Here is a 25,453-nt window from a genome sequence, read left to right on the forward strand (position 1 = left end):
GCCCAACTTTTGTAAGGAAGCTGTAAGGAATGAGCGTGCCAAATTTCAGCCTTCCACCCACACAGGAAGTTGGAGAATTAGTGACATTGGAAACTTCAATATGGCGGCTGACAGTGGCATCATACCACTGAAATAAGTATGTACATTGTTTCCGGTTAGCGCAGGGAAGCTGCCTAACAAATTTCGTGAAGATAGGGCCATGAATAAGAAAGTTCAACATGGCGGATGTTGTTGACTGTTATGACCGTTACGCGTAGAATTTCGAAATGAAATTAACTTTTGTAAGTAAGCTGTAACGAATGAGCCTACCAAATTTCAGCCTTCTACCTACACGGGAAGTTGGAGAATTGGTGATGTTTGGAAAATTCAATATGGCGGCCGACATCTGCGTCATACCACCGAAATAAGTACGTACAACGGTTTTGGTTAGCACAGGGAAGCCACCTACCAAATTTTGTGAAGATGGGGTCAGCCTTCTACCTACAAGGGAAGTTGGAAAATTAGTGACATTGGAAAGTTCAATATGGCGGCCGACAGTGGCGTCATACCATCGAAATAAGTACATACATCAGTTTCAGTTAGCACAGGGAAGCTGCCTACCAAATTTTGTGAAGATGGGGCCATAAATAAGAAAGTTCAACATGGTGGACGTTGTCGACCATTATCAACCGTTATGACCGTTACGTGTAGAATTTCGAAATGAAACCTGCTTACCTTTTGTAAGTAAGCTGTAAGTAATAAGCCTGCCAAATTTCAGCCTTCTACCTACACGGGAAGTTGGAGAATTAGTGATGAGTCAGTAAGTGAGTGAGTGAGTCAGTGAGGGCTTTGCCTTTTATTAGTATAGATACAAACATGTGATGCCACTAGTCATTGCATTTTTATTTGAGGGCTACATCACTTGACAATAATAAAAATATTATGGAATACTTCATTGTTCTGCATAGATTCATTATACATTACAACATTAGAATTATCTAAGCAGGAATAGGCCATTCACCCCAACAAGTCCTATCCACTTAATTCTTTTAAAATAATATCAAGTTGAGTTTTGAAAGTCCCTAAAGTCTTACTGTCTACTATACTACTTGGTCATTTATTCCATATGTCCTCTGTGTGAAGAAAAACATTCTGATGTTTGTTTACCCTTAACTTGTTTCCAACTTTAAATAATAGTTTCGATCCACTGAACTAATTCCCTCCATAATTTTAAACACTTCAATCATGTCACCTCTTAAACTTCTTTTGCTTAAATTGAAAAGGCTCAGCTCTTTTAATCTTTCCTCACAATTTACCCCCTGTAGTCCTGGAATTAGCCTAGTTGCTCTTCTCTGGAGTTTTTTTTAGCACTGCTATTTGTTAACCTGGAGACCAAAACTGCACACAGTACACCAAATGAGGCCTCACCAGTCCATTATAAAGCTTAAACAGAATGTCATCTGACTTGTACTTTACATATTGTGCTGTAACTCAACATTCTGTTAGCCTTCTTAATGGCTTTGAAACCTGTTTGGAAGCTGATAGTGGTGAATCCACTACAACTCCTAAATCCTTCTCATAAGGTGTACTTTTAATTTTCAGACCTCCCATTGTCTATTCAAACCCTACATGTTTACTTCCTATGTGTAATACTTTACATTTACTAACATTAAATTTCATCTACCACAAATCTGCCCAAGGATGTATGCTGTCCAAGTCCCTCTTTAATAATTTGACAGATTCTATATTATCTACCAATCCACCTACCTCGGTATCATCTGCAAACTTAACCAGCTTGTTATTCCTATCCAAATAATTTCTATATATTAAAACCAGTAACGGCGTACTGCAAGATAACGTTCAGTGAATACACTTGACTTGAGCAATCCTAGTTTTCATGATCTTTCTCTGTCTCTATTTAGCATTCATTTGTTCAGAGGTTGATGTGCTTGCTGCTTCCTGAGTAGCTCTTCCTTTCTCAAACCTAGCGGTCCGCTGCTTCTCTTCTTTCATCAGCAGATTTTCGAGATAAAACTGATTAAGTTAGTTTTTGTGTTGCAATTACTTAGTATGTTTTCTTTAATTTTTCACTTAAGCTGGCACTTAAGTCTTCAATCTACCTCAAGAATGATTAGCGAAGGTGGAAGGGAATGAGAACGGTGCCCATACGCATGCGCCACATGGCCGCCCTGCTGCATGCTGCCGAGGGTTGATTCTACAATAAAATAAAATAAAAATAAAAAGAATAATAAAAAATCATCACCTTGAAAATGGATAGTAGACCATATGTAGTATATGTGTACCAAATTTGAAGTCAATAGGTGAAACGGTTTGCGAGCTACAGGTGATGTAAATCCTGGACAGACAAACGAACAGCCGTGGTAGAGTATTATATAAGAAGATATGTAGGTTCTTCTGACTGTTATGGTATTTTCACCAGAGATACAAAAGTCAAAAATCAACTGAATAACCTGAATTTGGTGCCTGCACTGACCCCTGAGGGACACCACTGTTAACATCAGCCAATTCTGATGGGGTTCCTTGCACCATAACCCTCTGCTTCCTGCTGTGTCTGAGCCAATTCTGCCCCCATCTACAAACAGCACCCTAAATTCCAACTTCTTTAGGTTATTCTCTCATATGGTACCTTATCAAATGCTTTCTGAATGTCAAGATAAATGATATTGAATGCTCTATTCTAATCATATCCTTTTAATACTTTCTCATAGAATTCCAGCATCTTGGTAAAACACAACTTCCCTCTACTGAACCCAGGCTGACTGATCCATAAAACTCCTGCTCTTGCCATGTGTTACTCAGTCTTTCTCTTAATAACTTCCTTCCATTAATTTACCTTTGATGTACATTAAGCTTACTGGTCTATAGTTGCTTGGATCTGCTTGGTCACCCTTTTTAAATAGTGGAATAATGTTTGCCATTTTCCAGTCTGTCAAAATTTTCCCAGTGAGCAGTGAGTTCCTAAAAATATTTTTCAAGGGTTTATATTTGTACTCGCTAACCTGCTTAATAACTCAAGGCTAAATGTTATCTAGTTCTGGCAATTTGTTAGATTTCAGCCTATTTAATCTAAGAAGTTTTTCTCCCTGTAAAATTTCCAAATCACTCAGTTCCTCCTTAATAGTCCCTTTTACCCCTTTTATTTCCTCACATTTGAACACCTCAGACCTCAGTACTTTGTGTCTCACTGCTGGATTAAGCATGTTATGCCCCGGCTCCTGGCTATGTAACACAGAACAGACAGTAACAGGGGCAGTTTCTCCTGTATATATTGTTGATTCTTTGCATCACAGGCTCTGTAAGATGTTAGCTAGTCATTGTAATTGGAGGTCAGGAGACACAGAGAGAGAGAGAGAGGGATAAAGGACTCAGAATATTGTATCATTTTATCTCAGGGAGGCAGAATGGCACAGTGGTTAGCACTGCTGCCTCATAGCACATGGTCACATTTTTGGTCTCAATAATCGGTCCAGCATAGTTTGCAGATAGTTTGCTAGTCCTCAGGGACACTTAAAAGACCCTGAACCAATATAATCAGTATAAAATTATTTCAGTTTCTCCTTCTCTATTGACTTCAATGTATTTTGCCAAGTTTGTGAAATTCCCAAACATTTCTGTGTTTTACCAAACTTGAGGCAAACTGAATTCAGTGAGATCCACTCATCACTACTTAACAGACACCTTTATAGAAGGTGCCTTCCAAAAGCTAGTCATAATACATACAGTACTATACATACAATCTGAGTAACAGAGATCAGAAATTCCAAGCGGAGTGGTACAGGTTGTCCTCATGTTAGATGAAAAAATTAGAATTCAAACAACATCAAGATAAATGCAACCATGTTGCTCTTACATAGGTGAGGATGGGTATAGGGCCAGTTGCAAACCTCCAGCCCCTTATGTGGCAGCACACATCCCCTGACAAAAAGAGTGGGAGCATGTGGATCTTTTAAGTGAGACTAAATGACAAACTAACAAAGTAACAAAGGACTGAGTGTTGAAGGGACACCAGGAACCACTATAGGGAACCCTACCCTGTTGTCACAGGAGCAAAATTAGGGGCGTCCCTACCTCAAAACTGGTTCTGGTGCTTGATCGAAAGTGCCCCCTGAGGTCCAGAGAGAGAGAGAGTAAGAGGCAGGAGGGTAAAAGGGAATGCATGTACAAGGTATTATAATGGCAGGCAAGTGGGTTAGCTGCTCTATGCGGCAGACTTGAAAATCAGTAATAGACCCAGGGAGACAGCTATGTTTGCATTCCATTACATTTATTGGTTACTTATGTGTGTTTCTTTATTTTTCCTTTGCCTGTGATTATTTAATAAACCTTTATTTTTATATATTTCAGTGTTTTTGGTATCATTATTGGTGGAAGGGTCACTACAATAATGCCCCTTACTGGTTACACTAGTTAAAGTATTTTTTAAAGATTCTGAAGCAATGCTTTAACGAAATTTCCTATATTAAATAAAGATTGGCTAGTTAATAGTTAAAGTACTATGAACAGCAATACATAAAAAATAAGCCAACAAACAACCTTTATTTCATAAGGAATCTTTTTCTTATTTTAAAGTCCTAGAATGCAACTGTCTGCATAAATATTTTTACATGTACAGCACCAAAAAATGAAGTGACTTGTTTGGAGTTAACATGATAAATTACTGGTAAAGCTATGGTGCAAAATACAGTAGTGCCTGAGGGGCTTATTCCCACTGAATGAGCTACAAGGACACCTGAAAAAAATATTTAAGCAGTTTTGGGAGGGTCTTGAAAAAGATATTAAATTGACCATTTATACAATTATTGAAAATACATTTACTGTACATTTAAAAGTGAAAATAAAACTATTTTGATCCACCCTTTAAATTTTAGTCATGATATGTGTGTGCGTGTGTGTGTGTGTATGCAGCTTTCTATTCATACAAAATGTGCTCCAGATGTGAATTGCTCTGACTCTGCCCCTGAAAAATGAATTTGGGGTCTGTTTTCTGCATTTGGAGAAAAAGTGCAACTGCCTTAGTTATAATGCCTCAGGAGAACCCATTGGGCTCATATGTCTAATAGGGCTTCTGCACTGCAGACTCACTCCGCTTCAGCATCGCTACATTTGAATTAGTTACAAAGGCCTTCACAGAAACTGGCACCGTTTATAAAAATGAACACAAACTGACAAGTAAATATTGTACATATTGTGATAACTGGCCACACACCTCACCTTTTCTGACAATATAGTACCTGCCTAAAGAATATACCTAAAATGGTCAGGGGTGAATCAAAAAATTTTGCACACTAGGTAAAGCATTATGGAATTATGATGTTTATTAAAGGTGTTATATAAAATAAAGATCATTTGTAAATCAGTTTTTAGACTTCAGTATGTTCAATTTAAAAGACAGGAAGCAATATAACTGGTTAATTATTTTTAAAACATTTTGTGAAAGTGCTCACTGTGGAAAGAAATGCACATGGCTTAACTGACAGTTAAGTTGTCTTTAAAAATGTTGTGGAAGGGCCAACTATAAAATAAGGAATGAATCACCCATTCATTTCTTTTAGATAGATAGATAGATAGATAGATAGATAGATAGATAGATAGATAGATAGATAGATAGATAGATAGATAGAGCCTGCTTTGCCTTTTCTTATTTAGTTCCTCTGTGTTCTGAAACCAGTTTAACCTGTTATTAAAGTGGTCCCCAAGTAACTCGACCATCCCTACATCCCATCCCTAAATAGTGACAGGATACAGAGGCTCTTTGATGTGGCAAAAGTCAATAACCACTTCTTCATTTTTGTTTTTGATGTTAAGATGCAGACAATTCTCTTTCGACTAAGAAACAAAGTTCTCCACATGACTCCTCTTCTGTGTCTCATCCACCTTATAAATACAACCCTATAAGTGCAGAATCATCTGAGAATTTCTGCAAGCGACACAACCTAATGTTATAATTATAGTCGAATGTGTATGGAATGACGAATAAAGGAGACAGAACAGTTCCTTCTGGTGCTCCAGTGATGCTCATACAGTTCTTGAGTATCACAAAGTATGGTCTACCTGACAGACAGTAGTAATGCTCACTGTGAAAGATCCATCCTTTCACTCATTTCTAAGGCTATTCGGACAGCATCAGGTACATAGCAAAAGCATCCCTGAAAAGAGCACCAATCCATTACAGGACATGCTCACACTTACTTTGGGAAAATGACTTCAATTAACTCCACCTGCACATCACTGGAGATTAGTGTAATAGCTGAAAAAAGGGCCATACTGAATGTTCAGTCTTGAAAATGATAGAACCTAAGACCTGGGATTCAAACGCCACCATTTTAACTTCTGCTTGTATAATGACTTTCAGTTAAGTTTAGGCCCAGTTTGAGTAGAATCTGCCACTTAGGAGATGAACACTGTGATCACCAGATACAAGACTGCTTAAGATTTAAGTGATAAATAACACTACTGAATAAGGTTAATGCCATTCAAAATATGGAAGTAACTGTCTACTAGCGTAAAAGATTGCCTGTTGGTGTCAACATTTAAATTCTGACTGACAACTCAAGTTGTCTGTTATCCAAAGTACTTTAGTGGAGATGATGACCATTATATTTATATTACAATAGCTTTCTTGCCTACATGTAAATTGTATCATTTATCATCACAAAATGTTACTAAGCCTTTTCCATCCTCCCATTCTGCTTGGTGCCACCACTCCCAGATCTTCTAGGCTATAGAATTGGCTTGGGGCCTTTTAGTGTCAACAACAACTAATAAGCTACTCAAACATCTCATTATTGTACTATAGTTACTAACCTCATTGTGTGCCATATATCATAGGGTTCCCAAATGATGAGAATGACCAGCTGGCATAGAATTTCCCACACCATGAACCTCACTCTGAAGGTTTATTTTATCCAGTAATAATATTAATTGAGGACTGCATGGTGAAGCAGTGGGTAGTGCTGCTGCCTCACAGTTAGGAGACCGTCCTCCCTGTGTGAATTTTGCATGTTCTCCCTGTGTCTGCGTGGGTTTCCCCCAGGAGCTCCGGTTTCTTTCCACAGTCCAAAGACATGCAGGTTAGGTGCATTGGCGATCCTACATTGTCCCTAGTATGTGCTTAGTGTGTGCACCCTGTAGTGGGCTGGCGCCCTGCCCGGGGTTTGTTTCCTGTCTTGCGCCCTGTGTTGGTTGAGATTGGCTCTAGCAGACCCCCATGACCCTGTAGTTAGGATATAGCAGGCTGGATAATGGATGGATGCATAATATTAATTGGAGGTTTAATTTTCATCTTTTGGTAACACTTTACATTAAGTGTTCATAATTAAATTGTAATGACACTTAATGTAAAGTGTTACCCATCTTTGTAAACTTGCTTTTCTAATTTTAATTTCAGACTTACATGTCTTAAATAATTTCTCTGTAAATCTGTGTGATTGCCCTGAGTATGTCCTCAGCACACAGTGCAATATAGTAACAAGGTTCATTAATTGGCTAATAGCTTTGAAAACACTTTGCGATGCTGAACACTAAGAAAGGCGCTACATATGGTGAAAAATATTGGTTTGTTGCCCAACATTGTCAGTAGCCCATTTGTATGGTACAATTATAAACATAAATATATGAGTTTTTACACTCATTTTAAAAAAATAAACTATAGAGACAAGTGACAGATGATCCTCAGACCCCTACAGATGCTGCTGTGAGCCAGAACAAGGGCCCAGGCAACACTTTCTATATTGAGAAGAATCAAGTTGAAGCTAAATTATTTCTGTCCTTCTTCTTCCTCTTTTGCTGGCATCTGGCTAGTAATCAGAAAGAAGCTTCTTTGTTAAAAAGTGTCACATTCTGACTTTTTATCATAATGAACAAAATGCCTAAATTTGGGAGTTTTTGGAACTCCTATTGATTGGTTGGCCTCATAATAAGCTCACGTGTGATGGCATAATCCAGCTTTGTTCTCTCTCATATGGTGGGGCAAGGCTGATGTGTGTGAGTCTATGTGCATGGATGGTCAAGACTTTCTGCTCATAATTAAGTTGATCAATTACAGCACATCTGCTGACTTTGACTAGGTTAACTATTCCTTTTACTCCAAGATGGATTTCTCAATCCACATATTCTACTAGCCTTATTTATACCTGTTGCATTGAAAGGTATATCAAAGTGGCCACATTGCAGGGCACAGTTGTTCATAAATAAGTACATTTGTAACAAACACACATGCAAACTTCACACAGAAAGCATCGTAGCTGGGAATCAAACTGAGGTCCAAGTGGTGTGAAGTGGCAATATTACCCATTGCAATATTGTGTCGCCTGTTGATGTTTTCTTGTTTGCTGAGATTCATCTAAGATTTTTTATTTATGCCTTTATTATTAACCCAGTTAAAGCGTTTTTTTATATAGTACCTTCCTATATGTCAATGAAGTTTTAAAGTGCAGAGCTTCATTTTCTGAGCAAACAGAGTTCATTACAGTGTTGTACGAAACAAAAACCTATTCTGATAGCATTGGGTTCAGGTGCAAAGCAGGGTGCGCTCACTTACACTGGGCCACTTTAGACTTAATCATCATCTTAGGTTGTGTGAAGAAAACCAAAGTACCCACAGAAAAACCCACACAGGTGCAACTATACAGTCAGGGACGAGGCCAGACAGTGGGGCCATGAGGCAACACTAACCACTATAACACCAGGCTACCATAATGATCCAACAACAACCTCTTTTCAATTCAACTTACCTACGTTCAAAGAGGTCCAAAGCTTATCTAAGTATCATTGAGAGCAAGGTGAGAACCAACCAAGAAAACAGTCCCTGTTCCCTATGCACACACCCATATGCAGATTACATGGCATGTCTTTGCAAAGCTAGAGGAAAACCACAGTCCCTGGAGAAAACTGATATGGACACAAGAAAAACTGTTCAAACTCCATGGCACAGTCATCAGGCAGGAAACTGATCCCAGCCATCAAAAAGCAAGAACAGGTAGATGATAATTATTTATATTGCTCAAGTTTAGCACATACTGTATTATATTTTATAAAAAATCAATAAAAACACTCATTTCTACAACTGGAGCAAAATTTGCTGATATTTAAATGCCAAATCTGCGAGGCAGCAATGCTCCACCATGCGGCCCTATATTAATCACTAATTATCAATTCCTGAAAACCTAATCTTTATATCAAAATGTGCTGTTATCATGAGTTTAAACACCCCAAAGTGGTCAACATTCAACTGAAATAATAAGCATTTTTTTCTAGTGTGTTTCATAAAATGTCCTGTTTATTCAGTGGAAGTTACTATATGAAACAAAGACAGAATTACAGAATTATCAATCCAGAAGAGACCAGCATCATGTATGTGTCATTCACAATACATTAAATGGGCTTGATAATAGAGGGATGAGAAAAACAGTGTAAACTACATTCAGATAGTGAACAGATAGGGAACTAATGCCCGGTCCCTGTATCTATGACTTATCGCTAGTAATCACTGTGCCCCCAATCACTAAGACTGTCTGGATGAAACCTTTCCTCTCCAAATGCTATCATGGATTCCCAGTATTTAACAGGCTATCTGCCTTTTCTTTGTCTCCTCCTTTAGAAAAACATCAAATTTATATTTTTGGTTTACTACAGACTTGGCAACTGTTTACACAGAGCTGGACCGCTTGCCTCATCATTAATGATATAGCTCTTCTCCTCTTATGGCAGATTCTTCTCTGTTTCCATAGAAACCCACGCCACAATCATTTCAACCTACATCCTGCACCAGTGTTTCTGGACTGAAGCCTTGCATTCATTTATTATTACTACATAAGCTTCAGTAGCTCAGACCAATGACAAGGACAAGGACAGGATAATTAAACCAGAAATAACCAGATAGCACCACAGCCTAACTATATTTGGACCCAAGGCTGGATTTCTCAGTGTGAATTTGTATATTGTGTCTAAACACATTTTGTTAGATGCCTGGTGGAAATGGGTGTGCCATACAATGGACCCGTGTCCAATGCAAGCCTTATTTCTGTATTATGCCTGTTGCTACCATCACAGACTTCAGCATCACTCATTGGAAACCCAAGTATCAGTACTCATTAGTTTTCCTAGTTTATCATTAACATCAAGTCTTCTGTTGTATCGATTTCTAAAGGTGCCACAAGTTAAAAAAATCCCACAGCTACTGCTTTGTTGTTTAAAACAGGGTGATTTAAAACCTAATGACCTTAATGTTAGTCTCCAGATGTTTTATCAAACTTTGCTGGACAATAAAAATGAATGAATAATGGTCGGTTCTTCGGTGTGGTATGCTAGCACAATAGTTAGCTCTATTGCCTGTGAGGAGTTCACATTCTCCCTCCCTCCATGATTCTATGTTTTCTTTCCCACATCTCTTGAACAGGCATGTAAAATCAACTAACAATTTCAAACTGGCTCTATATGGGTGTGTGCGAGAGTGTGCCCTGCAATGGACTGGTGCCTCGTTCAGTCTCCTACCTTGTGCCTTAATGTTACTGGAGTAGGAATTTGAATAAGTAACTTGATAAATAGTTAGATGAATGATCTGTTGTTGAGGCAGTTGACCGGAGCTGTGGCCGTAAGGTGGTCGGTGCCTGTCGTGGTGGCAATCCCTGAACCTGTTGGTGGACAACGGCGGGAGGAGTTTGGGGAGGCCATGGAGAAGGACTTTCGGACGGCTTCGAGGAGATTCTGGTCGACTATCTGGCGTCTCAGGAGGGTGAAGCAGTCCAGTGTCAACACTGTATATGGTGGGGATGGTACGCTGCTGACCTCGACTCGAGACATTGTGGGTCGTTAGGGGGAGTACTTCGAAGACCTCCTCAGTCCCACTAGCATGCCTTCCTATGAGGAAGCAGAGCCTGGGGACTCAGAGGTGGGGTACCCCATCTCTAGGATTCAGGTCACCGAGGTGATCAAAAAACTCCTTGGTGGTAGGGCCCTGGGGGTGAATGAGATATGCCCAGAGTTCCTCAAGGCTCTGGATGTTGTAGGACTGTCCTGGTTGACACACCTCTGCAACATCGCATGGACATCGGGGACAGTGCCTCTGGATTGGCAGACTGGGGTGGTGGTCCCCCTCTTTAAGAAGGGAGACCGGAGGGTGTGTTCCAACTACAGAGGGATCACATTCCTCAGCCTCCCTGGAAAAGTCTATTCAGGGGTCCTGGAGAGGAGGATCTGTCAGATAGTCGAACCTCGGATTCAGGAGGAACTGTGGTCGCAGAACAGTGGACCAGCTCAGCACCCTTAGCAGGGTCCTGGAGGGAGCATGGGAGTTTGCCCAACCAGTCTACATGTGTTTTGTGGACTTGGAAAAGGCATTCGACCGTGTCTCTCAGGGAATCCTGTGGGGGGTGCTCCGGGAGTATGGGGTACGGGACCCCCTGATAAGGACTGTTCGATCCCTGTACAACTGGTGAGATCAACAGGCAGATCGGTGCGGCTTTCGCAGTGATGCGGGCGCTGCATCGGTCTGTCGTGGTAAAAAAGGAGCTGAGCCGTAAGGCAAAGCTTTTAATTTACCAGTCGATCTACGTTCCTACCCTCACCTATGGTCATGAGCTGTGGGTAGTGACCGAAAGAACGAGATTGTGAATACAAGCAGCTGAAATGAGTTTCCTCTGCAGGATGTCTGGGCTTTCCCTTAAAGACAGGGTGAGAAGCTCAGTCATCCAAGAGGAGCTCAGAGTAGAGCCGCTTGAGTGGCTTGGGCATCTGATCAGAATGCCTCCTAGATGCCTCCACGGTGAGGTGTTCTGGGTACGTCTAACCAGGACGAGGCACCGAGGAAGACCCAGGACACGCTGGAGGGACTATGTCTCCCAGCTGGCCTGGGAATACCTCGGGATTCCTCCAGAAGAACTAGAAGAAGTGGCCGGGGAGAGGGAAGTCTGGGCATCTCTGCTCAAGCTGCTGCCCCCACAACCCAATCTCAGATAAGCAGAAGAGGATGGATGGATGAATGATCTGTTGTCTATAACTAAATTAAATTTGTGAGACTCCAGTAATGCGATCAGATGCAATGTAAGCATCACTGAAGCACCACAAGGATCAATCCTATCTTGTTTCTGTTCACTCTGTACACTTTAGCCTATAAATATAAGAACAGGACATGCCACAAGCAGATATTCTCAGATGATTCTGCACTTAGGTGGTGCATTGATAAAGCAGAAGAGACAGAGGAGAGAAGTCAGGTGGAGAACTTTGTTTCTGTTGCAAAGACAATTGTCTGCACCTTAACATCAACAAGACCAAGGAACTGTTTATTGACTTTTGCTGCACCAAAGAGCCTCCATATCCAGTCACTCTTCAAATAGTTGTTGTAGAGGATGGCCCACTCCTACCAAGTACTTGGGAGTCCACATTAATGACAGGTAGCACTGGTAACACCGAGAAACTAGATAAGAAAGGCCAGAGCAAGCTCTTTATTCCTTTGGAGATTGTGTACCTTCAATGTGAGTAATGAAATCCTTCACAGCTTCTACAACTCTGTGATGACCAGTGTGGAGTTCTGGGCTGGTAGCATCACTTCAGGAAAGGCCCACTGAATCAACAAGCTAATTAAAGTAGAACGGTAACTTATGGCATGCACTCTGGACCCCCTAAAGGTCATAGCAAAGGAGAGAACTAAATCAAAACGAACACCATTATGAACAATGCTGCACAACATCTCTCTGACACACCAAAAAAGAGAACTTTCGGCCAACTAATTATTCGGCAAAAATGTGTCAAGGGGTTCCTTCATACGAACATCTGTATGCCTGAACAGTGCCTCACAGGGACTGTTCTCAATTTTCTTGCTTTGTAGTCATTCCGATGAGTGCTCATACCATAGTGTATATTTATTCATTTACTTATTGAAAGAGCTTCTGTAAAAAAAGCCAAATTCTCCTCTAGGGACAAATAAAATTGTATCTACCTTTTATCAGAATATATAAACAAAACCTTGCACCAAATGTGTCATTGTCCTGAGTCTAAACAGTCCATAATGGTTACATTGGGGTATATAATAATCTTAAGCTTCATTTTTTACCTTTTTGATTTAGTTTAGTGTGTGATTCACAAAGTAAACATTTGTTGCTCCTTCTGTGGAATGTACTGTATAAAATAAACACAGAATTATGGAATTATTAGTAATGATTCAAAATTAAAGAATTACAGATCATTACTAAATACTGATCTCCCCAGTGTGGTTTAAAAACTTGTAATGCTCTTGTGTTTGGCAAGGTGGGTTAGGGTTATGGTTAGACAGATCAATAATATATCAATAACCAGTTTTTGAAAATTTTCTTTTTCCTTAAAATGTTTAACTACTGTATATGAAATATAAATTTTGGATCAATTTGTAGCTGCATTCAATCTGTAATGCGTAACGGTCAGCTTTTAAAAATGTCACTTTTTCTCCAAGTGCCTACACCATATCAAAATACGTTGATGTTATGCTTGTAAATATCCAAATCTCTCTGCTCCTTCTTCTTTTTGGAATCCGGTCCATTCCAATACAAGTTAAGTTAAACACCACTTTGGTATCATAGAATGTGTCTAGCAAAGCATCATTAACCTCTCTGTTACGATATTACAGTTTTGTTTTTTTATTTTCTCTGAGCTCTTACTAGCACTTTTCACTTCCTATGTGATCTTTCCATGACAGAGGTTACACCAATCTCAATGCCTCTGTTGTCTGAAACTTTAGTGGTATGGTATGTAAAATGGAAACAAACTGCTAGAAAGCACTAGCCATTTTGCATAACTGCATTGTACAATTTCAATCAATAAAAAGCACTATAAAAAAATAAAAAACAAGGCCTAAGATGATTGGTACATTGATAATGATAATTTCTGATGACACCAAGTTTCCCCAGAAATCTTGCATATCTCATCTAAACCTTAGAATTGTCTTAATTTGAAGCAAACAATTCTTGTCTTGCAGCACACTTTATTACCTTGCGTTATTTTAATTGTATTTTTCCTGTGCTTCATAAAGCACCATGTGATGGTATGCTTTGAGAAATGAGGTATTAAATAAAGTTGTCTGTTTAATAATGTAATATTATATAATAATAATAATAAATGACTAAGCAAAAGTTATTTTATTGATGGAGTTATCAGTGTGCTCGAACCCATAGGCATGAAAAAATCATAAAAGAGCTCTACTTAATATGATTTTAGTTTCTAATTGACAACAATGCGATAAAATAAAATTGAGATGTTTTTGGTTGTTTCACGCTTCCCAGACACCCTGGTATCCTCACAAGTGCCCCCTGTTCAGTTGCAAAAGAGATCACAGCAAATTCAAACAATGGGCTCAGATCTTCCAAACAGTGTCTTTAATTTTTTTTGCAATTTGAAAGTATTTGCATTGTGTGCTCTGTAATATCCGGTGAAATTTATTTACCATTGTTTGTGGTAGTAAAACACTTTACTATGAATACTAAACTGTAGTCCCTGCTTCTGAATAATACTATTAGTTGCTCTAATTTATATTGCTGTATTCTAATTAGATCACAGTTACTCTGAAGGAAAAGGCAGACAGTGGTTTAAGACTTTGGACTTTAAAAACTAAGGTACTGGGTACAAATGCAACTACTGAAACCACCGTGTGACAACAAGCAAAGCACTTCATCTGCCTGTGCTCCTGTGGAAAAAACAAAATAAAAAGGAACTGATCAGGTCAAACATGTTGTAAGTCACCTTGGCTAAAGGCATCAGTCCAATAATAAGAAATAAATATGAAGTCCTGAAAGAGTCCTATAAAAAGATCTCACAAAACCTCACATTCTCTTCTTAATTTTGACTCCTTTAACCTCAGTTGTATCTCATGTCTCCTTTTTGTCTGAAGCTAAGTCTCCTAAGAAATTTTTGGAAAAACATCTGTGACAACATTGTGACAACGTTGATTCTTAAACGAAGTGCAAATGAGAAGTCTCATGAGCCATCAAAGATCCACCTTTGAGCAGTAAAGTTTTCCAATGGGAGCAGGTAAAATGTAGACTGTAAACCAACAGACTGTGGGTTCAAACCCCCCCAGTGGACAACTATGTGATCCTGAGAAAGTCTGTTAAATGGCAAAAGCACAAACTGTGAGAAAAAGATAAAGATAATTTCCACAATTTCATGTGTAGGCCAGTTTGGGTAAAATCAATAAGTCAATGGGAACTTAAGTCATTGAGGCACAGCAGCCCACTAATTAACACTGCAGGACTGGTCACCATGTTGAGTTTGCACTATTTTTGTGTGGATATTGTTCAAGTCTTTTGCTCCTCCCACATCCCAAAGTCATGCATGTTACATTGATAAGTGAAACTAAATTGTCCCAGTGTAGGTGTGTTTGTTTGCCTCTTGAAAAGGTGGCCTGTCATCCAGGGTTACTTTCTTCCCAGATACCATAGGTTTTGGTTCCCTATTACCCTGAAACAAATAAAGGTAGATCAAAAAAGAATGGATAAAAATAAACAAATAAATAAACAAACGCCTCACAGCATTTAGGCATTTTGCTCTTGGGCTTTCACATGAACAAAATGGCTCGGCTCTAGCTGCAAGTTCAGTATCTGTTTGCTTGGGTGCTTTGTCCAGCGGTTCGCTCTTGTCAAAAAGACATCTCCTTCCAGGATACTAGAGTTATTATAGCTGGGGAGCTGGAAAGGTGGTGCTATGTGTCCTCACTGGGTGTTTACTGTGGGGAGAGAAGGGGAAGACAATGTTAGCAAAAGTGCCCTGTCTTTCCCTGGTGGGTAACTACATACCTTGATCAAGCCCATGAGTAGATTCTAGATAGATAGATAGATAGATAATTTGCTCTACCACACATGTGTGACACTCTCAACATTATATTGTTGTCACCAATGTGACGGACACCTTTATCCAAGGCGACTTACAAGATCAGGATATGTTATAGCTGTTTACAGGTATTTATTTGACACCTTGAGCATCAGGAGGTTAAGTGATTTGCTCAGGTTCACACAATGAGTCAAAGGTGAGAACTGAACAGTCAACATTGCCTTTATCACAAAGTAATGTTCCCTGTCAAAAGTAAACTTGATTGATTAGTTAATGGCTTTGTGTGTCATTTTCCTTTAGAGATATTAATAATAATGGCTACATGAATTAAAGATTGACTGTTATGAGGGAAGGCCTTGTGCAAAAGCATTCTGGAGTAGGAAAACCAAGACTGGGACGGGGCTGATCAAAGCTCGAACACACATGTAGTTTCATCTTTGGTGAATAACATTAATATTAATCCTCATAACAACAGGTAACTTGCTTATCTTTGATTTTTTTATCACTATTGACGATGGAGTGTAGAGGTTGGCATTGTGTAATGACCCCACCAAGATAAAGACTGGGCATAGCTCACAATGGGAAAAGAGTAGGCCTCAGAGGCACCTAAGAATCTCCCAGAAAGAGCTGGACACCATTGTTGAAGACTGAAATTCCAGTCTGATTAATAGAATACCCTCAACAGGATGCACTTTAAAGAAAATAGACAGGTAAAAAAAATGCAAGAATCTGTGTTTCTTTTGAAAACATCTTTCTGCCCATTGCAAAATGTCTTTAGGTTTCATCTCACCACAAGTTCATTCCTTTCTTCTGGAATTCTACAACTCCCTTTTCAAGGATTGTCTTGCAAAAAAACACATTGTTGGTGAAAAACTTTTGCTAGACACCAAATGGCACTAGCTGTTAGCTGACTCAATGGCATTTGCTTGTGAGAATCCTCTTCTGGATGCTGATACCATTCAAAGCCTTGAAGTAGGATATCCCTGCGGGACATGACAGACAACCTAAACCAAAAAAGGAATTATGCTCACACTGGGGCTTTTAAACAACCTACTTCTAATTGTAAACTTTTTTATTCCAATTCATCGTAACTTTAACCTTTCTAGGGCTGGATACAGGAAACTATATGGACAATACATATTAACAAAATGACAAAAAGAGTTGAGATTTTTTTAAGCAATTTTGAACAAAAAAATCAATTTTTGATTGAATTAATTTTTTATTTGATTGCACTTCACCTCTCCTGCATCACAGCAACCACAACAAATGGAAATTAAAAATGTTTAAAGACAATCTTCTTTATAAACTTGTCAGATGAACTGCTGCCTTGCACTGACAAACTGAAAGCCATTCATCAATATGATCCTGTCTCCACAAATGTGTGTTCAAACCTCTCTCCATTAGGGAGCAGTTAATAAATCTATTAACTACATATATGGCAAATGGACTCCTGTGTCATTTTCTTTAATTCAATGTAATAAACTGTAGTGAATGTATCCTTGTTGACAACTCAATGACAACTTCCTAGGACTCACTCATCTTAATGGCATGTTCTTCCTGAATCTGATCTCGAACATCATCCTTCAGATGAAATGGATGAGTTGCCTCTTGTACAATCATGGCCAAAGGTTTTGAGAATGATACAAATATTAATTTTCACAAAGTTTGCTGCCTCAGTTTTTATGATGGCAATTTACATATACCCGAGAATGTTATGAAGAATGGTCAGATCAGAAGTCCCTCTTTGCCATGAAAATGAACTTAATCCCAAAAAAAAACATTTCCACTGCTGTTATGAGGAAGACTTCAAGGCACCCAAGAAAGTCCAGCAAGCTCCTGGACATTTTCCTGTAGTTGATTCAGCTGCGGGAATGGGGAACCACCAATGCAGTACTTGCTTAGGAATAGCAGCAGGAAGGCATGACTGCATCTACATGCGCAGTGAGGAGAAGACTTTTGGAGGATGGCCTGGTGTCAAGAAGGGCAGCAAAGAAACCACTTCTCTCCAAGGAAAACTATTCTGTAAAAGATACAGAGATTAGGCTTTGTGAGGAATCCCCTTTCCAATTGTTTGTGGCATCCAGAAAAAACATTGTCCGGAGAAGAAAAGGTGAGCGCTACCATCAGTCCTGTGTCATGCCAACAGTAAAGCATCCTGATACCATTTATGTGTGGGGTTGCTTCTCAGCCAAGGGAGTGGGCTCACTCACAATTTTGCCTAAGAACACAGCCATGAATAAAGAATGGGACCAAAACATCCTCGGAGAGCAACTTGTCCTAACCATCCCAGAACAGTTTGGTGATGATCAATGCCTTTTCCAGCATGCCATATTTGGCCCAGAAATTGACTGACAGCATACCAGGGTGAATTGCAGAGGTCTTGAAAAAGAAGAACCAACACTGCAAATATTGACTCTTTATATAAATTTAATGTAATTGTCAAGAAAAGCCTTTGAAATGTATGAAATGCTTGTAATTATACTTCAGTATACCATAGAAACATCTGACAAAAAGATCTAAAAAGACTGAAGCAGCAAAGTTTGTGAAAACCAATATTTGTGTCATTCTCAAAACATTTGGCCACAACTGTATAATACAATCTGATTCTTTGCATGTTGAAAATATCTTTGAATTTACATTATTTTTTAACCTAAAGCCCCCTTCTTGAATACACAATGGATGATTTGAATACATAATGGGAGGTCTGAAAATCGAAAGTACACCTTATGAGAAGGATTTAGGAGTCATAGTGGACCTGACACTATCAACTACCAGACAGCACTCAGAATCCATTTAGAAGGGTAACAGAATGTCAGGTTATATAGCGCCCTGATGTGTGGAGTACAAGTCACAGGAGGTTCTGCTAAAGCTTTATAACACACTGATGAGGCCTCATCTGGAGTTCTATGTGTAGTTTTGGTCTCCAGGCTACAAAAAGGACATAACAGTGCTAGAAAAGGTCCAGAGAAGAGCGACGAGGCTGATTCAGGGCTAAAGGGGATGAGTTATGAGGAAAGATTAAAAGAGCTGAGCCTTTATAGTTTAAGTAAGCCAAACAAGATTAAGAGGAGACCTGACTGAAGTGTTTAAAATTATGATGGGAATTAGTCCAGTGGATCAAGACTGCGAATTTAAAATTAGTTCATCAAGAACATGGGGAGACAGTTGGAAACTTATGAAGTGTAAATCTCACAGAAACATTAAGGAGTTTTTCTTTATATAGAGAACTGCAGACATTGCATTACATACATAGACACGTGAAATAAGTGAATAAGTAGTGATATAGACAGTAGGACTTTATAGACTTTCAAAACTAGACTTGATGTTATTTTGGAGGAATTAAGTGAACAAGACTGATGAGCTTTGTTGGGATGAATGGCCTGTTCTCATCTAGATTGTTCTAATGTTCTAATGTCCTATTCAGTAAAGTGTATTTGTGAATCATCTGTTATTCTGGAGCTGTAACATTGTATTCTTTCGGTAGCACCATTAAAGGCATTATAAACAGGATGGTGTGGCCCTTTGATTTCTGCTCATTATGAAAGGCATAATAATCTGTAATGTATATTGACGTGAAAGCTTCTGTAACATATCTGTTAATAAATATTATTTGAAGATTGTAGAGCTGGCTACATGGAATACAAACTAACTACACTGTGTAAAACAGACTGTGTGCATTATGAATGTGCTATAGAAGTAAGGAATGGCTGCAGGATGTGACACTGTGAGATATTGTTTACTATGAAAGAAGACTATCTGACTTCACTTAATTACTCTCTTTTTTCCTTTATTTATTTTCACATGCATTTGCCCACGACAGCTTATAAAAATCAACATCCATAAACTTTGTGTATTTTGGCAAGACAATGTAAAGTTAACAGTTGCATGAAACCACAGGTGGATGTGGGTTGGTAATTCAGGGTCTTGAAAAAAAAAAAAGGAATTCATGTCTAACAGTGGTGAGCTCACATGGGTGGGTTATAGGCAGGAGAGCTCCCATGATATTATTCTGCTACATTAACTATACCGAAGGTCAATAACATCATTTGGATTTCTAGTAGGACTGACTACTGCAATGCAGTGTTCACTGACTGCTGAAATCATTCTTTATACAGCTTTCAGTTACTTCAAAATACTGTTGCAAGAATTATTACAAGACCAAGAAAATACAAACACATAAATCCAGTTATTAAGTCTTTGCTCTGGCTCAGGTTAAGTTTAGAGACGATTTCAAAATCTTCCTTTTAACATACAAAACCTTAAATGGCCATTGCTCTGCTTAGTTATCTGAATTCTTCATTACTAACAAATAAATTACGATCTCAAGATTCTGGTCTGCTTATGACTTCAAGGATTAATAAAATAACAGTGGGAGGTCGAGATTTTAGTTACAGCACCCTGAGGCTGTGGAATGATCCGTCTGCTTATATAAGAGATGCCCCTCCAGTCTGCAGTTTAGCATACCCTGACTAGAGCAAATGATTAGCTGTACTGTATGTACTGCATCTCTGTTGTTAGTCATTAGTACTAAAATATAAGTACAATTTTTAATTTGTTACTAACACTCTCCTACACTTGCTGCTACTGCTCTACTGCCAAGTTGTTGGCCTGTCTATGGAAAAGTCATTTCAGGTAAGCGAGCACTGGAAACATTGGGTAGAAAGGTACTAGTCAGACTAGCACTGAATTAGCTGTAGAATGGCCAGTAAGGGTAGGTGTCTAGCTGGACAATGACTGATTGGCCATCTAGATGTAAAGAGGATTACTTGGGTTCTATTTTGTGGGTTGTATTTATCCCATTTTGTTGACACCCATTGCATGCCCAACCTACCTGGAGGACTGTCTCCAAAATTGCTCTTTCTAAGATTTCTTCCAGTTTTTTTCCTTACAAATTTGTTTGGGGAGTTTTTATTAACTTCTTATGGAGTCAATGCTGGGGGTCTGTCAAAAAACAGGACCTGTTAAAGCCTATTGTGATATTCCTTGTGTGAGTCTGAGCTATTCAAAAAATAAATTGCTGTTGTTGTATTTAGTCCTTCTTTAATTATAAAAGGATCCCAATTTTGTTTTTTTATGCATTGCCATTGATCTTTTGCTGCATCATCCATATGGCCTGTACTGTCTTTCTATTAATAAGCAAATCTTGTTATGGTTTATGCATAAAATATTTTTCTCTTACTGTCTAATTATGTGCTTTGTTTTGTGATTTGTTGAAGTTCTAGCTATAAAAGACACTGCTTGAAGTAACATTTTTAGTGAATTTTTAAATCTAAAATTGGGACAAAAAAATCATATGCTTTGTACAAATATTTTATGATTTGTATCATTTTGGTCAATGGAAGGTTAAAAAGCTGGAACAAGGTTAAACAGGGAGTCAGTGTTAGGGCTGAACTAGCATTTTCTGTGCCTTGTCTAACACCTTAGCCACATGGCCTCAGGGCAGTACAAAAGCATGATTCGAATCCATAAAGTCATTATATAAAAGCAATGTAATTTATTGACTTTGGATATTCATGCTCCTCCTAAAATATCAGGAAATGCTCCTAATTTTCAAAGTGTGGAACCAAAGACAGCAGACTTCCAAATAAACTGTCAGCTTTCATCTGCTTTGAGTAAAATATATGCATGGGTTTCATGACAACGGACCATTTAGGCCCATAAAGCTCAACTTTATCTGAAAATGCTCCAACTCCTACATGACCTCATAAAAGGACAAATGGATAAATATTGTTCAAATCTCAAATTATTATTTCACAAAGCCTCAACTCATAAACTTACAAGGGATGTTCAAAAAGTATCTGCACTTTAATATTTTCATTGGAAACAGTGAAGGTGGTAGGAGTAGTAATTAGGCATTAGAAAGTTGTTACAATGCTGGGAAAATTACATCGCAAGCGAAGGTGACTATGTAGAAAAGTGATGTCATTTGTTTTTGAACTTCTTAATAAATAGAGTTTAAAAAAAAGTGTGTAAACTTTGTGAATGTCCTTCGTATTATTTATTTAAGGGTTTTCTTTTTTATGTCTAGAATTGGGGACAAACGTTGGCTTTGTACAAACATTTTCATAATTTTTACCATTTTGGTCACTGGAAGGTTAAGAGGTTGGCACAAGTTTAAAACAGGGAGTCAGTGATGGGGATCAACTAACATTCTTTGTGCTGTAACTAGCACCTTAGCTGCTAGGCCACAGGACAGTACAAAAGCATGACTCCTACCCAAAGGGTCAATATATAAAAGCAATGTAATATATTAACTTTGGATTTTCACTCTACTCCTAAAATATAATGAAATGTCCCTTATTTTGTGTGTAACTAAAAGTAGCAAAGTTGCACTTAAAAATGTGGTCAAACGTTAGGGTAAACTAAACATTTGAAAATGTGTTTATTAAGACAGAATCCCCAGGCCAGCAAGTAGCTATCACTGCGACCTTTTATATAGCATCCTTGTATAAAAACAACAGGTCTCCTTGGTGACACTAGCCTGCACTGAAAAACACTTGGAGATGCACATTATTAGCCATAAATCATTGGAGGAGTTTAGTTTTAGTATGTGGAGGACAAAGAGAATAATCAATAGATAGATAGATAGATAGATAGATAGATAGATAGATAGATAGATAGATAGATAGATAGATAGATAGATAGATAGATAGATAGATAGATAGAGCTTTTCAGAATGAAATGGGGTCCTCAACTTTGGGACCGCTCCTTTGTGGCCTTTAGCTTGTTCTCGATATGGCACACACGTATTCTGGTTACCCATCCCCCCAAAATACCTTGAAACGCAAAACGCAGCGCTAATAAAGCGGACACTGCTCATGTTTACCCGTTCCTGTCCGACACCTTTTCGGCTCCTTGAGTACTTTACTATCCGAAATAAAGTTTCACCGAAGCTAGGAAAAATTTGCCTTATTTACCATTGGCCCGAGTTTAAGCGAGAGCCCAGGACCGTTAGGTACTTGTAAATTAGCGATTCCAAAATAATGTTATAAAAGTATGAAATAGTTATAATTAGACGTACTTTGGGATATCTGCCGCGTGTTTCAAAACTCATTTCGTAGAAGCAAAATCAATTCTGATAAAGATGTTATTTATCTAACGATCACTGCCTTACTAAAACTGACGAAGCTGGGTTCTCCGACACTCCTTCTCAGCAGTTGGAGCCCAAGCTGATAAGGGAAAAAAATCACACGAAGTTAATTAAACTGTCATTCGTGAAATGTTCCTTTTTCGATCTCGATTTTTTTCTGTTGCAGGCTCACACGGTGTCGAAGTCGATAGCCTGTATCGGGTAAAAGACGACTGTCAACACTAGACGATGCGCCCGTCTTTCGCAGGACACAATGATTCAGCCCCTTTACTATCTTGGCGTCTAAATAAGGCAGCACACACGCCACTAGAATGTTGAAAGAATAAATAAGACAAAACCCAAACGAACACAGGGAGAATGTGCCACCTCAGCATAGAAAAAGGCCGGGCCCTAGCAGGTCCTGGATATTTTGCACTGTTTAGCACTAGAGCTAACTGCGGCGCCGCCGTGCCCTTCCTATCTACCTATTAATCATTCATTCTAAGTGAGTATATATTGAAAACAATATCCGTCTATAATTTAGTAGAGTTGAACAAAATATTGCGTATGTCCCAATATTGCAGTGTATGTGTGCGATTGTCTGGTGTCCCGTCAAGGGATGCTTTCGCAGCCCTAAAATGAGCGTAGAGGTTCAAAAAGTTGGATATGTTTCCTGTGACCTTCAACGATGCCGTGAACAAAAATGAAGGCTAGGCGTGAATTAAGTTTGATTACACAAATAAAGGGTCATTTTGCATAATTTAATATTTTTTCACTTTTATCTGTCCCTAATTGAACCAAAAAGACAAGCATAGTGTCTGTGAAGCTTTCGATTCACCTGTGGTGCAACTAACGAAAAAGGCTTTCATTGGAAGCCTAAAAGAGAAATCTCCTAAAACTATCGACATTATTGGATGCGTAAATTTACAGTAGTACATACGGGCGCAAGTTTGTATAATTCAGGAACGTCTGCTTTTTGATTCCGTGAATATTAAAGTATAACTACGCATGAACGACTTTCAATAAACTGCTTAAAACTACCAAGTCCCCCACCACCACTGCCACCGACAGTAAAGTTTCAGTTCGCCCTCCCTTCCCTATCTACAAGCCAATATCGAGACGATGTTTAAAGGATACCAACCTGTGTTTTGAGGATCGACTGGATAATTTGCTAAACTTTCCCTCCCGTTAATGAAAACGAAACACCGTGTTTAAATGTCACTCCGGTGATGTTTAGAAAAATCAACGAAAAACTTAAATACGAAACACGCAAAAAACACAAAGTGGGCATCGGCGCCACAACTGTGCGCAGATCAGTCACGCAGAACTGCAGGAAGGCACTGTCACATTTGCAGAACGTAACTCGAAATAAAGGTAACGCTTTTCTGCATACTTTCCAAATTGAGGGTCACGTTAAAATATCTTAATTGTGATGATAAATAGGAAGAGTGCGGATCTGCGGAAAAGGACGAGTAAGTTTATAGCCGGGAAAAGAAGAGGCGATGTTATTAGAAGTTAAAAAAAAAGTGATTTGACTTTTCTTGGTTCTGGTACCCCCTCAGAGCTACAAGTGAATAGGAGAAGGAGGGGTCAAAAGGAATGGGGCGAGTAGAAAGCAGGGGAGGGAAGCCAATCTCAGATTTCAACTCGACTGGGGGCAGGGGGTGGACTACTATTTGGGCTTATACGAAGAGCCATTGAATCACAGTGGACATAAAACCGCGGTGCCTGGCCTACAGCGGATAGTACTGAGTTTCTGCTGGGGCCCGGTGCTGGATTCTCCATCGTCTTCTTTATAGTTGACTGTATGAAGGCTCGGTAGGCACTGGAGGAAAACTTTCTTCGTCTTGTTCGGCCCTCCTTTTTCTCCTCAAAGGCCCTGCATGTCTAATATTTAGACATGTTCAGCTTTGTGGATTCACGGACTCTTCTGCTCTTTGCAGCGACTCAAGTCATTCTTTTAGCAGTTGTCAAATGTCAGGACGAAGATGTTCGTAAGTTGCCTTTTACAACTTTTGTTTGTTACCAAAATGATTAAAAAAGCTCGTCCCGGGGAAATTCTACAGCCGGAGAGAATGCCTTTGGAACCTGTTGCAGAAGCAAATTTGATTGAACCATATTCATGTGTGTGATATGATGGCATGCCACTGAAATGTTCACCGTGAATTTTAAAAACCGTTATGCGTGCATTGCATGATTCATCTAACCTTAAAGAACGTTCTACTGCTGGTTACATTATCGTTGTGGTGTTAATAGGAACTTCAGGATCGCGAGTGCAGAAATAGAGACTGATGCAGGCGGAGAGGCAGTCCTCCACTTCGTTGAAAAGGATATGCGGTTAACCCTCGTTCGAATATTTCTAGATCTTCTAAATTTCACTCTTCCACTCTGATACGATTTGATTCCAAGTCCGAGAGAAAATTAAAAAGAAGTTGAAAATATTGGCAAATCAAACATTTTAGAATCGGAGACATATTATATCTCATTGTTATTTTATACTGTACATCAGAATGCTGATATAATTTATTAACTTTGCCATGTCTTAATGAATATTTGCTTATTGAATTGCCAGCCCAGTCTCTCGCCGTCATC

The 25,453-nt window shown here is 39.0% G+C and overlaps 1 protein-coding gene across 2 annotated transcripts in view; it reads left to right on the forward strand.

The window, feature by feature from the left end:
• Positions 1-24,555: 24,555 nt before the first annotated feature.
• The window catches only part of LOC120524931 (collagen alpha-1(II) chain), a 101,769-nt gene continuing 100,871 nt past the window's right edge, over positions 24,556-25,453 (forward strand). Inside the window, exon 1 of one of the 2 annotated variants that reach the window (XM_039746805.1) lies at positions 24,556-24,855. In XM_039746805.1, coding sequence (XP_039602739.1) covers positions 24,762-24,855 — 94 coding nt within the window. In that variant the 5' untranslated portion in view covers positions 24,556-24,761. The remainder of the gene's footprint in view (positions 24,856-25,453) is intronic. The other variant, XM_039746804.1, reaches the window with a different exon arrangement.

The sequence above is a fragment of the Polypterus senegalus genome, chromosome 3 (genome assembly GCF_016835505.1).
Source record: "Polypterus senegalus isolate Bchr_013 chromosome 3, ASM1683550v1, whole genome shotgun sequence".
Taxonomy (NCBI): Eukaryota; Metazoa; Chordata; class Cladistia; order Polypteriformes; family Polypteridae; genus Polypterus; species Polypterus senegalus.